Genomic DNA, 14,337 nt, shown 5'->3' with positions numbered 1-14,337 from the left:
GATGAATCAAAATAATCAATAATAGAAAAAACATGACAAAAGAATTAATTAAAGAAATTTATTCTATTTCAATATAGAACTAAGTTTAAATAACTTTGGGAATGAGAGTTGTAAGTGAAATGTGAATGTTATAAATCTTGACAATGAACAAATACAACCTGTGTAAAAATATAGAAGGAGAGAAGAAAAAAAAAGAGACATAATGAAAGAGCTATTTTCTTCTTTTTAAATAGCAAACAGTCAGTTGATATTGACTAAAACAAATATATGTTTAAGCATAATGAATTCAGATCTGGTTTTATGTAATAATTCAAACTGTAAAGGAATCTTTAGGGTGAATATCTCATGAAGTGACTAAATATCTAAAGTTCAGCCACTCTTTAATGTTCACTTTAATTTTGTTATCTTCTGCTTCATTAAGTGTACTTTTAAATTAAAAATAGCATCTACAGTATGTTGATACTTAGCATATCTGTGCCATTTCACATACCTGTCCATCAAGATGTCTGTTTTCTACAATATCTGGAATGATAAGGGTCCCCGTATGTTAACAATGGTTATTATTTCTGGATAGTGTGATTCTGGGAGTGATTGTCTACATCTTTGTATTTTTTCTTCTGTTTGAATTATTTACAACAACCATGATTAACAGCTATACACACACACACACACACACACACACACACACACACACACAAAATTCCAGTTTCTAACATGCTTTGTGGTTATACGAACTCATCATCTACCTGTTTTGTGTTAGAGGTTTTAGCTGAAGCCTAAGGCCAGGCTAAGAGACTGGAATGTGACAAGGACTTCCCCTTTCCCCAGGAGAATTCTTGCCCAGCAGACGTAGATCATGGAACCATAAGTACAAAGTGTCCTCTGCCCTTCCTCCTGATCCATGAGGCAGGCAGTACAAGAGAGGATGCTTCTTTCCACTGCTTTCAAGACAAAGGAAGCAGCCTACAGAATATAGGATACATACAGAAAATATCACACAGTGGGTGTCAGGCTCCAAGATAGCTACTTCATCTCTCTTACAGCAGCACATCAAGAACTGCAGGTGTGTGTGCAAACGCCTCCCTAGTTGAGGGAGGAGTGCTGTCGTATATGGGCTAAGCAGGAAAATGGAGAGAATCAGGTTCCATAGGCAAGTTCCAAAAGAACTACTACAAATGGGACCTGTCTTGGGCCCGCTTCGAAAATTCTTTTTTTTTTCTTTTCTTGAGACAGAGTCTATCTTTGACACCCAGGCTGGAGTGCAATGGTGCCATCTTGGCTTACTACAACCACCGCTTCTGGGGTTCGACTGATTCTCCTGCCTCAGCCTCCAGAGTAGCTGAGATTACAGGTTCCTTCTACCACGCCTGGCTAATTTTTATATTTTTAGTAGAGACGGGGTTTCACCACATTGGCCAGGCTGGTTTCGAACTTCTGACCTCAGGTGATCTGCCCACCTCAGCCTCCCAAAGTGTTGGGATTACAGGCTCGTGCCACCACGCCTGGCTAATTTTTTGTATTTTTAGTAGAGACAATGTCTCTACCATGTTGGCCAGGCTGGTCAATAACTCCTATTAAATAAGAGTGGCAAAGTGGGAATTCCAACTCAGGTCTCTGTAAAGAGTATATTTATCGATATAGGGTCACAGAATTTTTTTAAAATTAAATCTTGCCCTGAGTATAAGATTTAATGGGGGAAACAAGGTAACATGTGAAACCTGAACACCTTAATGCCACACAATTCCATGTAATTGGAATTCTGTAAGATTCTATATAATCAATCTGGGCAATTATTATCTCATCCCAGACGTCAAAGGTCTTCTGCGTGCTAAGACACCAAAGTGTCTCTCTTTTCCAGGCCTCTTTCTTAAATGTCAGCCCCATACATTCAGTTTCTTACTGGCTGGTGTATCCTAAATCCAGTATGTAAAAAAGCTCAAACATATCCTGTCACAACTTCTTCTTTATCTTAATTCCTTCAATTCAGTAGGTATTTTTAACTACCTACCATATGCCAGGCTGTAGGTATATACACTGTATGGATGATGCTGGGAATCCAGAGTCACACATGGTACATTCCTGGCTTCTGGGAGCTCACAGTTTAATGGAGAGGACTGAGGAGCAGAAATGAGTACGACACAAACACAATGATAAGATCACAGGGTCCTGTGAGATATAGAGGGAGGCATCTAATCCAGATGTGTGGGTGTGGAGGGAGGGATACATGAGGGATCAGAAAACTCAGAAACCATACAGTGTTTGAGCTTTCTCAAAGAACTAGCAGGGCAACTTCTGCTCAGCTAAGGGAACTCCTCCTTTTGCCATAGATCTAGCTGTTCCATTCAGCCATTCACTCGTGGCTGCAGTGACTTTCCAGGTCAGCCTGGCCTCTGGAAATTGCCCCCATGGTTACCTCCCTTCCCATTGATGACATTCTGCAGATCGTTCAGTTTGCCCTAGGCCCCTGTCTGTTCTACATAACACTGGTTTTCTGGAAGCCGCTTGGTATCTTGATAAGAATACCCAGATTTGTAAGGGAAAAACAATAACATAAGTGTTTCCTGCTCCTTTGCTCAGAAGTTTCAGTTTCCGGGAGATCATTTAACCTCTCTGAAGCTCACCTCCTCATCTGTGAAAGGCTGGTAATTATAATACTAGTTCTTACATGAAGAGAGGGTGTAAAAATCAAATCAGATGAGGGATATGAAAGCAGGTCCAGCACAGCTCGCATATTAATTGTCTTTATTACGGTCTGAGAATAATGGAGTATGACTCCAATGCAAATCCTATAAATGCTGATCTTGTGAGAAGGACAAGAAGTTTTTGGAACTTTCTCAAATGTATGAGTAGAATTTCAATTGAATTCCGTGTTTGTTTTTCCTAGCATCTCTCAGTTTCCAATCCAGTCTGGATTTCATTCCAGTCATTTGCTAGCCTTGCATTAACTTCTCCTTCAGTTTCCTCTTGGGTATCATGGAGAGAGAATTAAAAATACTTCAAAGAGATATTGTAAGGATCATTTGAAGTAAGGATTAGAAAACACCACGTAGTGATGCTTTCTTAGGCAAGCTTTTAACCGAGGAAAGCTGCCCTTCGGTGACAGCCTAGAGGCCTGGAAATGACCAGTGAAAAAGGGAAGCCCGTCTTGGGTGCAGCAAGTTAAAGACTCAAGCTCGCAGGCCTGGGAGGCAGCGCGGCGGGAGGAGCCTACCCCTGAACCCAGTAGGGGGCGCCGAAGCGCCGCACTGCAGCATCCTGGCCGCGGAGCGCAGCGGCCTTGGCCGGGCTCAGCTCGCGTCCTGCCGCAGTCCCTCCGCCGCTAGTCGGAGCGAGCTAGAGTGAGGAGACCCCCGCCGGGCCAGTGGCACTTGCTTCTGCGGCTAGTCCCACCCACGACCGCAGCCCAGCAACTGGAAACGCAACCCGAAGCCTGGGCTGCTCAGCGTGGGAGGGCTTCGCGATCTTGGGGGACCCATTCCGAACTTGCAGAGAGGACCGTGGCTCTCCTGGCCTGGAGAGTGTGAACAGGTGAGTGTCACGCACGTGTCCAGGTGGCTCTTTCGGGACGACTTCCTGCAGACCCATTCCGAGCCCCTGAGCGCACTCGGCCTCTGAGTCAGTCCTCTTGGTCACCGGGTCCTCCTCCCAGGGTGGCTTTGGGGTTCGCTGAGAGGGAGATGTGAACACCGGCAGCCTGGCTTGACAGGGCTCTCCTAGCTGAGAAGAAAAATGCCCTTGTGACTTAAGGCTGCATTTTCTCCCTAGCCTGAAAGCAAGTGACTTGCAGTCCACAATGGGTTTGTTTATTATTGCGAGATACCTGTTGATTTCAGAGCAACATTAAATAGCCAAGAGGCTTATACAATTAATCCTGGTTTGCTGTGGGTACTGCGTAGTGATAAGAAGAGGGAGAATTCCTCGTAATGAGACCAGGAAAACTTAATTTCAGAACCAGAGAAGGGGAGGCCAAAAAAGAAGAGAATCTCATTTCCAGGACTAGACTAGGGTCTTTGCTTCCCTAAATAGCTACAGTTGATTTTGATGAGCGCCTGAAAACAGAAGTTCCAAGCATGATTACCTTATAAAGATGCTTGCTTGCCCCACCCCCAAGAGGAAGCAGAAAGCATGAACTTTGATAAATATAGCCTTGAGAATGATTTATTAGGAATGAAAACTTTCTTTAAATAAGTAAGTAAATAAGGTTACAGTGATCTAAATATCATAGGTCTAACAGAGTGTAAGCTCTTCGAAGGGAGCTACTTTTATTTGTATGTGCGTAGCGTAAGTGTGGAATAAATCATTGAATGCATCACTAATAATACAGGATTTGGAGGCTAGCGTTTTTCCTTTTTCCTTTAATTTATGTTTAGGAAAAAAAAAACCTACACCTTCAAACTAAATAGGTATGACTTTACCTCTAGGAGTGATAGGAGCTGAGATGTTTTTGTCCTAATAAAGCACCGTCCACCTAAAAAGTGAATGGTAAATTTCAGCCCTACTCAGAATATTTCAGCAGAACATTAGGACAAATGGATTTTCTTAGATCCACATATGGAAGCTCTCAGATTATGAATTATTGTGAACATCAGAAACTTGGCAACAGTTTACTTATTACAACAATTTACAAATTTATTTTTGTTTTCTATCTTGTCAAATGTAACTTTTCACATTTTCATGTGAGAAATAAAATGTTGAAGAACTCATGTCAGTTTTGTGTCTTCCTTTAAGTGATTTTTCTAAACATAACACTAGGTTGACAATAACCAGCTGTATCTTTATTAGGTTATAAATGGAAGAAATAGCTCACACAATTTCTCTTTCTTAAGTGAAATTCCTATGCCTCTGAGGCCATTTAGGAGTTACTAAAAAATGGGACTTGTCATTTTTTTTTAAATCACATTTGATGGCTACTTTCATGAAATATTAATCAGAGAGATAATTACTTGCATTTTATATCCATGGATATTAACAGTTTTGCATGAAATAGAAAATTATTGTTTATACTAGCTCCAGACACTTCAATGTTTCAAAGAAATACTTGCCAGCACCTCTTCTCATTTATAATTTAAATAGTTAATGTATCTCCATATATTATGTTTCTGTGATGAAGCACTAAACCTTGAAGACATAGGGGCCTTTTCTTAATGAATGCATCTAAAGTGACAAATAAGGAAATCTTTTTATCTTTAGCCAAAAATATGGGACTGGACAAATTGCAGATGTTTAAGCTTCTGGTTTTTGTTATTAATGATTACTTAGACACTTTTTCATTATTGAGGATGAAGTAAACAATAGCTAATGTTAATGTTGATTTTTCCTTCCTTCAGAGGAAGCTCTGGCACTTTGAAAATCAGCAAATACAAAACCTTGTTAGGTACAGGATGATAGCTTAAATACATAAGGAAGAAAACAATTGCATGTTAATGTCTTTGTAGAAATACTTTTTCAGAAGGGTTTCCACTTTTTTATTTCTCTCTCTTAAGAAACTCTTTGTAAAAATTTATAGATGGAAAAAGTCTAGCAGGAACAGTTAACACATTTAGATAACATATTTGTGTTTAAAACGTCTTTACAGACTTGAAAACTGAATGAATTATGAAGACTGATGTGATTAAGTTTAACACGGGTAAAAGTGCAGTGTTGTATTTAGGTTTAAGCCATTGATTGCTGTACTGTGCTACAGTACAGCCATGGTATGCAGATTAACGATAGTGAAAATCTCAGGGAATTTATACTGGGTCAGTTTGTCAGGTCATATCTCAAAGTGGAATGCAGTGGACACCACGTTTTTAAAGTGATTAAGATGTTGAGGAGGCAATGCACATGATGAAAAAGGGAGTAAAGGTCAAAAAAACATAAACGAGAGTGTGCATTCCAGGAAGAACAAGTGGACAGGCTGGGCCTCAAGTTCCTAGAAAAAGGAAGCCTAGGATGGAGCAAGGGTCCTACTAGACACTAGGATCCTTGAACGGTTCTGAGTGAAATAAAAAGTTGACTTATTCTGAGTTATTTCATAGAGAAAAACCAGGACAAATGAGTAGAAGCCACAAGGAGACAGATTAGAGCTCAATATTAGAAAGGCAGTTTCTCCTAATTGGAGAAATGAAGCAGCTTTCAGAAGTAATGAGCCTACCTTTCATACCTGGAAGTGGTAAGTCAGGAATGGAATATGGAATGATTGTTATGTCCTAAGGGAAGATTCTTGCTAGAAGAATGGCTAGAAGATTCCTTCAGATGACCCCCACTCCAGCCCCCACCACCACCAAAGCTCTTTCCAAATTTACATTTCCGTGGTCCTAAGAACCTAGATGTCATTCCTAAAGCACCAAACTAAATGAGATGTGCTTACTTTGTACGTAATGTTATTTCCCAAGTTTTAAGACAGCATTATAAACTAATTTACTTGAAGTCATCATAGAAAAGGAATAATAACTTGGAGCATGGCATGTATTGTTTGTGTACCAGGGCATGGTGCCCAGCAAAATATAAAAATATAATCTACATATTATATATTGATTCCTAGAACATGTGTGTCTGTATCTGTTACATGACTTCATCATGTGATCAAGTGTGAATTGAGATAAAATTTAACTTTGAGATGCAAAATTGAATTGTGTTGCATTGGAATTGACTAATATGAATGTATATTATTCAACCCAAAGAGACATGAAGAGGCCCACAAGTGACTTTCTCCATTGCCCCACTGCATGTGTTTGTACCCTGAATGTTTACAGATAGATGGTAAATGTGTGTATTCACATACTTTAAGTATTTACTTTCTATTACTACCAAGAATCAATACCTTCATAAAAAAAATTTCTTGAGGAAGTACTTTAGAAATGCTATTGTGTGTGATATGCTAATGCATGTTTTAGTACCAACCAGATCAAAATCCAAGTCCTGAAATGCTAATGCATGTTTTAGTACCAACCAGATCAAAATCCAAGTCCTGAATCTACCATTTATTAGCTAAATCATTTACAGTAAGTTACCATAGACTTCTCACAGGATAGTGGTAAAGATCAAACTAGAAAATGTTGATAAAGTGAATGGTGGCTGGCATATACTAGATGCTTAATAAATATTAATTCATTTTCCAGTCTCTTATGAATTCCCAAATTTCTTTTGTTTAAGGATTGTGGACTCTTCCAAGATTTACAATGATATGGTGAATCCAAAGACTGGAACCAAAAAGATTTGCTCAGTGTTTTAGTTTTAACAACAGTAAATTGTCTACCAGCACCCATCATGGCTAAAAGTGCAGAGGTCAAACTGGCAATATTTGGGAGAGCAGGCGTGGGCAAGTCAGGTAAGATTTTCACTGTGGTTGTTGTAGTGTGTGTGTGTGGGTGACTGTGTTTCTTTATTATCGTTTCTTGGGATTGGTCAGGTGGGTAGCTGGTATTTCTCCTATGCTCATTTGTTACTCTTTTAGATAAAGTCTCTTCATCTAGAACTTTTAGTTTGCCTAATTGACTGTTATATATCCTTTTGCTTATTTATGTTGAAGTAGCTTTGCTGATAACACACAGATAATGGATATATCAGAGGTCTTGGCATTCTGATTTTTAACAACCTCCAAAGAAATCAGATCGTGGAAATTATAAAATACATACTTGTGCTTTTCTCTATGTATGCAATCTTGAGGGACTGAGTTTACATATCATTCATTTTTATATTCTTAGCAAACAGCCCAGTGTCAAGCATGTGTTAGGTGCTTTAAAAATGCTTAAGTGAATCTAGCTTTATCAGAAGCAGAATTGCATTATTGCCCAACACTTGAAAATCCTGAGGATTCCTGAAACTTTAGGAGTGCATGCCCTTAAGCAAGATAGCTATTGCGAATCCCTCTGCAGTGAATTTAAATTAGCAAGTTCTGGCTAACATCAGTAATTCAGAGACTTTGTTCCCCATCTGAGAAATCACTAGCAGACCTTTAAGATTAAGGGTGAAATGGTGGAAGTGAAAAATGTATCTAATATCTAGTTTGAAAAATATATCTTCGATCTTACAATTAAAGAATTCCAAAGTCGAGGTTGCTAAAATATTAGGGCAGCATGACCTTTCAGGGTAACCTCTTGCCTTAGTCTCTTACTGGAGGAAGGAACCATAATTAACTGTACACAGAGCTTTTGGTTCTCAGGAAAGGACTCAAACAGATATCTGGTAGGTGCATGTTTGTAGAGGGAAACCTGTTTGGAAATAAGCTGTATAATCCAATACATTAGGTAATCCACAAAATCTTAGACAAATACACATAATAGCTTTTTAATTCTGTGACCAACCTTTCTTTTGTAACCTGCTTCTGGTTTAATTTCAGCAGTAATCTTCCCTCTTCTAAGTCTTTGTCTCTTCTTTTTCTTTTAATTTGTTCAAGAGTTCTCTTTCCTGCTACCACCCTTTTCTTCTGTTTGCTGTTTGCTCTTGCCTCTGGCAGAAACCACGCAAGGAAAATAGATAGTTGGCAAGGCTAAGAACCTGCCAGCCTTCACACGACTGAAGATAGTTAAACTCCTCCCTGTTAATCTCCTCAGTGTTTTCTAATGGCGTGAGAACCTAATTTCCGTAGCTGGTGGAAGGATCTGGAGAATGAGGAAATGATTCCCGTGAATGGAGGATGGAGGGAAGGGAGTGTGGGAGAAGATGCACACTGCCAGCAAGAGCTTGTCTAACTCCTTGCGAGTGCTGGGTCCAGGCTTGAGGCTGACCGTTTATTCCTTCATTCCAGACTTCCCATGGGCAATAAGGGAAGGAGATTTTTAAAAACCTTGTATCGTTTGTTAAAATAACCTACATGCGATTTAAGAAGTCAAACATAAAAAAAAAAAACTCAGGTGAGAGAACCACATAGCTGTACGTGTGTCCATTCATTTCCTATCTTCATGATCTCAGAGCACGCTGGGTGTCTCCTGTCAAGGCTCATGCATCAGCCTGAGCTGGGACACCTGTTTTCATTGCCTTTCCCCACATGGTTTCAATTATTCTTCTCATTCTCACCTGACCATTTTTCCTTACGCATTTCTTTGTCCACTACTTCATCTTTTTCTTTTCTTCAAGCTTATTGAATATGAGTTCTTCCCTTACTGTCTTATCTGTTTTTTTATTCTCCCATTCATTACTTAAAACATAGCCATCTTCTGTTATAACCACGCTCCTGAAACTGCTTTTGCTAACGTCACTACCAAACAATAACCAACACATCTAATGATCATTTTCCAGTTCTGATCTTCTTAGACTTCTTTCTCTCATCACACCAATGCTTATTCTCTCCTGAAATTCCTTCCTTCCCAGGCTCCTATGACATCACACTCTTTGGCTTTGCTGCTCTCTCTCCATTGCTCCTAACTAGCTGTTTTCATGGTTTGCTCTTCATCTGCCCACTTCTCAAAGTTGAAGCTTCCAGGGTTCTAGGTATCATCTTCCTGTGTCCTTAACTCCATACACTGCCGCTAGAAGTGCAACTCATACCCAGAGCTGAAGATAACACCTGCACAGGGAGATCAAATTCTGCTGAACTTAATTTTATGTTATGTAACATGCACAGGTTGAAATTGCTCACTAAGTTTCTTTCCAACTCTAACAACATTCAAATCTTCTTTGGACTGTTTTCTCTATTTGCCTTAAATACATTCCACCATTTGTGTTTATTTTCATTTAGGTGAAAATGACAATGACGGACTACATACCTTTAACAATTGCCTTTTTGTCTGTCATCTGTAAACAGACAGTGTTTTCCTTTTTCAACATTAAATTATTTTTCTGAGACCTGTAACTGCACCTCACATTTTAAAAGCAGCACTTGTTTGATGCATGGGTGACAATTGTGAAGCCTTTTTCCATAGTTCAGTGAAAACGACTACAGACTACTTCATATCTACCAATTTGATTTTAAGACACTAGGTCTCCTTCTGTCACTCAGGCTGGAGTGCAGTGGCATGATCATAGCTCTCTGCAGCCTCCAACTCCTGGACTCAAGGGATCCTCCCACCTCAGTCTCCCCAGTAAGTAGGATGACAAGTGTGTGCTACCACGCCTGGCTCATACGCAACCATTTTGAAAATAGACTACAACAATATTGAATTTATGTTGATTCTAATTCTTTGTGAATATGGCTATTTGATGTCTCTGCCTTATCATTGTATCACGCATTTCTCTTTCTACTGCAGAGGCTTTAACAATCTTATAGGTAATTTTTCCTTGTTTAAGTCTGCAAGAAATTATACCTGTTGGAATGTAATTCAGTAACTCTTCACTGAATTGTTTCAGAGGCTTCACGTCTTCCTTGTCCCCTCTACTTTCCTCACACTTAATACCAGTAGGAATTGAGGATAAACAAGACTTTATTGCCCATTTGCTAACAAGGAGTCGTATGGCTTGAAATCAGGAGTGCGAGCTTTTGTTAGCCCTGTGAACTTGGCAACTTTGGCAAGTTACTTAACCTGTCAATTTCTTCAACTATGAAAAACATATAATAGCACGTCAGTTGTTACTAGGATTGAATGAGTTGTTACATGCAAGTGTTCCTGGCACATTGCAAATGCTCAAAATTAGCTTATATTATTATAATTTGTTAAGGTATGCTTTTTTAATTTGTAAGTTCCACAGTGAAAACATACAATTAAAGATATACTTGCGTTCAAGTGAGTATTTTGGTTTTCACTAAGTCAGACAGCTTATAAGGTAAAAACTCCATATCCCTGCTCAGCATACCCTGAACACACACACACACACACAAACACACACACATACTTTCTCTCTTTTTCTCTTTCTTAAACCTAAAATCTGGTTAATGTCAATTATAGCTTGACTACAGATGATCGTAACAATACTTCATATGGCTTATATTTAATCTTGTAAAAAGCCAGAAATATGTTAGTGTCACCAATAAATTAACACCTTTAAATGTGAAAGTGCTTCTGGTATGTGGCAGATGGCTTCCTAAGCCCAGGTGATAGATAGGCCCTCTATATTTAAAACAGAATTTAACATTTACCAGAACTTTTTCATTGACAGTTTGACCATAGACTTGTCAGCAGAGGCAAAATTTAATAGTGTGCTAATTACTAAGGAGTACTGATAAAACATGTGAGGGATGCGTGTATGTGCACAGACATGTGTATAATATGTAAGTATTTACATGGTCTGCTGTACTGGGGGAATTCTTGTTCCTTCTAATTGTATCTTGCAGTTCGGTCTTCAAGTGAGCTTGCTGGCATAGGGATAGTACGGTGAACTCTATGGGGACGCTGCAAAGTGTAGGGTCATGATTTCCCAGCCCTTCCTATCTTTTGTTGCCCCAGCCGGGTAAACATTTACTTTCATTGGCTAAGGGTGAAGCATTAATAATGTGGCATGCAGGGCACAGATTTCCTTGTGTGCATCAGCCTATATTTTGACAAGCTCCAAGTAATTAAAGTGATAGGACTTGCCGATAAGCCTAGAATGCACACGTTTTTATTTCAGTGCTTCTTGTAGTTGTATTATTCAAATTCGTAGTAAGTGTGGGAGGGGGCTGATAGAGAAACAACTGAAATTGTAAATTTAGTTTCACAGTTGACATTCTCATTTTAGAACTGAAATATTGTGTGCCACTGCTAACTATATTGCTTGAAAGGGCTAGCTAGTCTCAAAGTTAATTGAGTAATGCTATCCTGTAATTCAAAAGCCAATTGGTGCACTCATCCATGAAGGCTTAAGTTCATAGACTCAGATTGCTAGGCTATAAACTGGGTGCCAAAAACAAACAAGCTTGTGATATTTTTTTCTGTGGCACAAAGAGAAGCGATTTTTCATCCTATTTTTTGTTCTTGCCTGCTTTATTCTCTGTCAATTATAAAAAAAATTTTTTAAAGCTTTTTTCATCTTATTTTCAAGTGGGACAGGGACTATTCTAATTTTAAATGTGACTTTTAAGATAACCACCAAAACCTGCTTTAAAATATATGTATACTTCAGACTGAGATATATGTATGAGATCTCATATATATAAAATAAAAAACAGAAACATCAGTCGCATCTCGGGTAGATCAATTTTCTTACGCTATAGAACTACCTTTTGTGTTTTAGAACTTTTTCTCTACTTAAGTAGCTATATACCAATTTTTCCCCTTCTTCAGGCTGAATGGCATAGTATGATGCTTTTCGAACATTGTTTTCAAAGTACATCTAATAAGAGAAAGAAAGATCTAGGGGGGTTGGAATATGTAAACATCTCAGAATCATGTAAGCATTTTGCATGTTTTATAGTTATATAAAATGTATGCAAAACTTACTATGAATTCCTAATATATCAGTTTGTTTAAACATAAAAACAATCTGCCCTAAAACTCAGTGACTAAAATGGACTTTTCAGGAAGACATAACAAGTTTATTTGTGGCTCTAATATCACATAGGTTTCAGGTCCACTTGAGGACCACAGGTATAAGAAGTAGCCTCGGCTGTGCATACCATGTGAACGTGAAGACAGACAACAACGCTGTATCTCAGTTTTTACCTCCTTGAGGACCCATTAAACTTTTGGAGCATTATTTTCTAAGATTCTATGTATTTTTCACCATCAATCACAGATTTTTGTTTTATTTTTCGTTGACAAATAGTAACCGTAAATATTTATGGGATATAATTTGATGTTTTGATACATATATGCATTATGGAATGATCAAACCAGGTGAATTAGCATATCCATCCCCTCAATTGTCATTTCTTTATGGTTAGAATATTTCAAATCCTGTCCGTCAGCAATTTTGAAGTGTACAATACATTATTATGAAGTATGGTCACCATGCTGTGCAACAGATCACCAGAACTTCTTCCTCCTGTGTAACTGAAACTTTGTACCCTATGACCAATGCCCCCATTTGGCCCATTGATACCTCTCCCAGTGACGTTAACCACCATTCCACTCTCTGTGTCTATGAGTTTGACTTTTTTAGATTCCACATATCAGTGAGATCATATGGTATTTGTTTCTCTGGGCCAGCCTTATTTCACTTAGCGTAATTTCCTCTATGTTTATCCATGTGGTTGGAAATTATAGAACTTTCTGCTTTGTTAAGGCTGAATAGCATTCCATAGTGTGTGTGTGTGTGTGTGTGTGTATGAGTGTGTGTGTATATATATATACACATATACATACACACATATATATAAAAAAATATAAAATGACGTTTTAAAATCCATTCATCCATTAATGGGCATTAAGTTGTTTTCATATCTTGGCTATTGTGAAAAATTCTGCAGTGAACGTGGGAGTGTAGACATAAGATTACATAATCTTTATGGTAAATTTGCTAAAAACATTAATCAAGATAAGCAAAAAGGGCAGATTATGCTTCCCTCTGCCCATGTGGATGCGGAGCTTGCATGGCCCCTTAACACATGTGTGTATATAAAGAAGCTTTTCCTAGTTGGTTTATGAAATTGAAGGATTACCAGAAATGCGGCCTATTGATTCCTTGCGTAGTTGGTGGTTAGAGGAATAATTGTTTTTTAAAGAACTGGACCAAAGGGAGGGAGGTGGTTTTGAGACAAGTTTGGATGTGTTTAGAAGAGCCTTTCTGTTGTCCTAAAATATAGTGCTCTGGTTACCTGTGGCTTTACAGCATTTGTCTCTTCCTTCACCTGCAAAGACAGAAAAGCGAAAAGAGGCGAACAGCCTAGATGTGTCAATTGTAATTTGTTTTTTCTACCCCAAGACCAATGAAACCATGTTTTCAAATTGCAGGTGTATGCCCATGTATATGTATAAAAGGCAGACCTCTGTGCAATTTATAAGTCATTGTTGACCTTTCTTGTATGCCCAGGAAGTAAAAAGAGAAATGGTGCTTAAGATGGCATAGGAAAATAGAAGTAAACAAAAAACTAGAAAAAAATGAAAATTAATTGTTACTGGTAGGTGGCTAAGTACTTTGCAGGTTGACAATGACCATTTCTTAGTTAAGGCTTTTCTCTTAAGAAAAATATAATTGGGGGGAAAACAATACTGGAAAACAAAACAAAACAAAATCAAGAATTATTTTTTCAAAGCCAAAAGGGCGTATCTCTGTTCTTGCTTTTTTTATTGGAATAGATTATTAAAATTCAATTGTCCTTTATTTTAAACTAATGGCTAATTTATTCATTGAAATGTTTCTGTAGTTAAATACTAGCTATCTATTAATTCCATTTTGATCTCGACTTGTTTTCTTGGCAACTTGAAAAGACTAACTTTAAGTGGAGGGAAGAAAATTTTAAATCATCCTTGTAATTCCTCTTTTTATTCCTGGTATTTCTCCAACTTATGGGTTTGCGGAAATCAGCCAGATTTTCAAGGTGGTACTGGCCTTGAAGCCAAAATT

At 38.3% G+C, this 14,337-nt stretch overlaps 2 protein-coding genes across 3 annotated transcripts in view; both read left to right on the top strand.

The window, feature by feature from the left end:
* The window catches only part of MGP (matrix Gla protein), an 836,939-nt gene that overhangs the window by 480,708 nt on the left and 341,894 nt on the right, over nucleotides 1-14,337 (top strand). The gene's annotated exons all lie outside the window — the stretch shown is intronic.
* Nucleotides 3,241-14,337, top strand: part of RERG (RAS like estrogen regulated growth inhibitor) — a 113,185-nt gene continuing 102,088 nt past the window's right edge. For both annotated transcript variants that reach the window (XM_050749500.1, XM_050749499.1), the window contains exons 1-2: nucleotides 3,241-3,528; nucleotides 7,135-7,309. In XM_050749500.1, coding sequence (XP_050605457.1) covers nucleotides 7,249-7,309 — 61 coding nt within the window. In that variant the 5' untranslated portion in view covers nucleotides 3,241-3,528; nucleotides 7,135-7,248. The remainder of the gene's footprint in view (nucleotides 3,529-7,134; nucleotides 7,310-14,337) is intronic.

Source organism: Macaca thibetana, chromosome 11, assembly GCF_024542745.1.
Source record: "Macaca thibetana thibetana isolate TM-01 chromosome 11, ASM2454274v1, whole genome shotgun sequence".
NCBI lineage: Eukaryota > Metazoa > Chordata > Mammalia > Primates > Cercopithecidae > Macaca > Macaca thibetana.
Note: the sequence above shows the minus strand (reverse complement) of the source record. Positions and strands in the feature narration are given on the sequence as shown.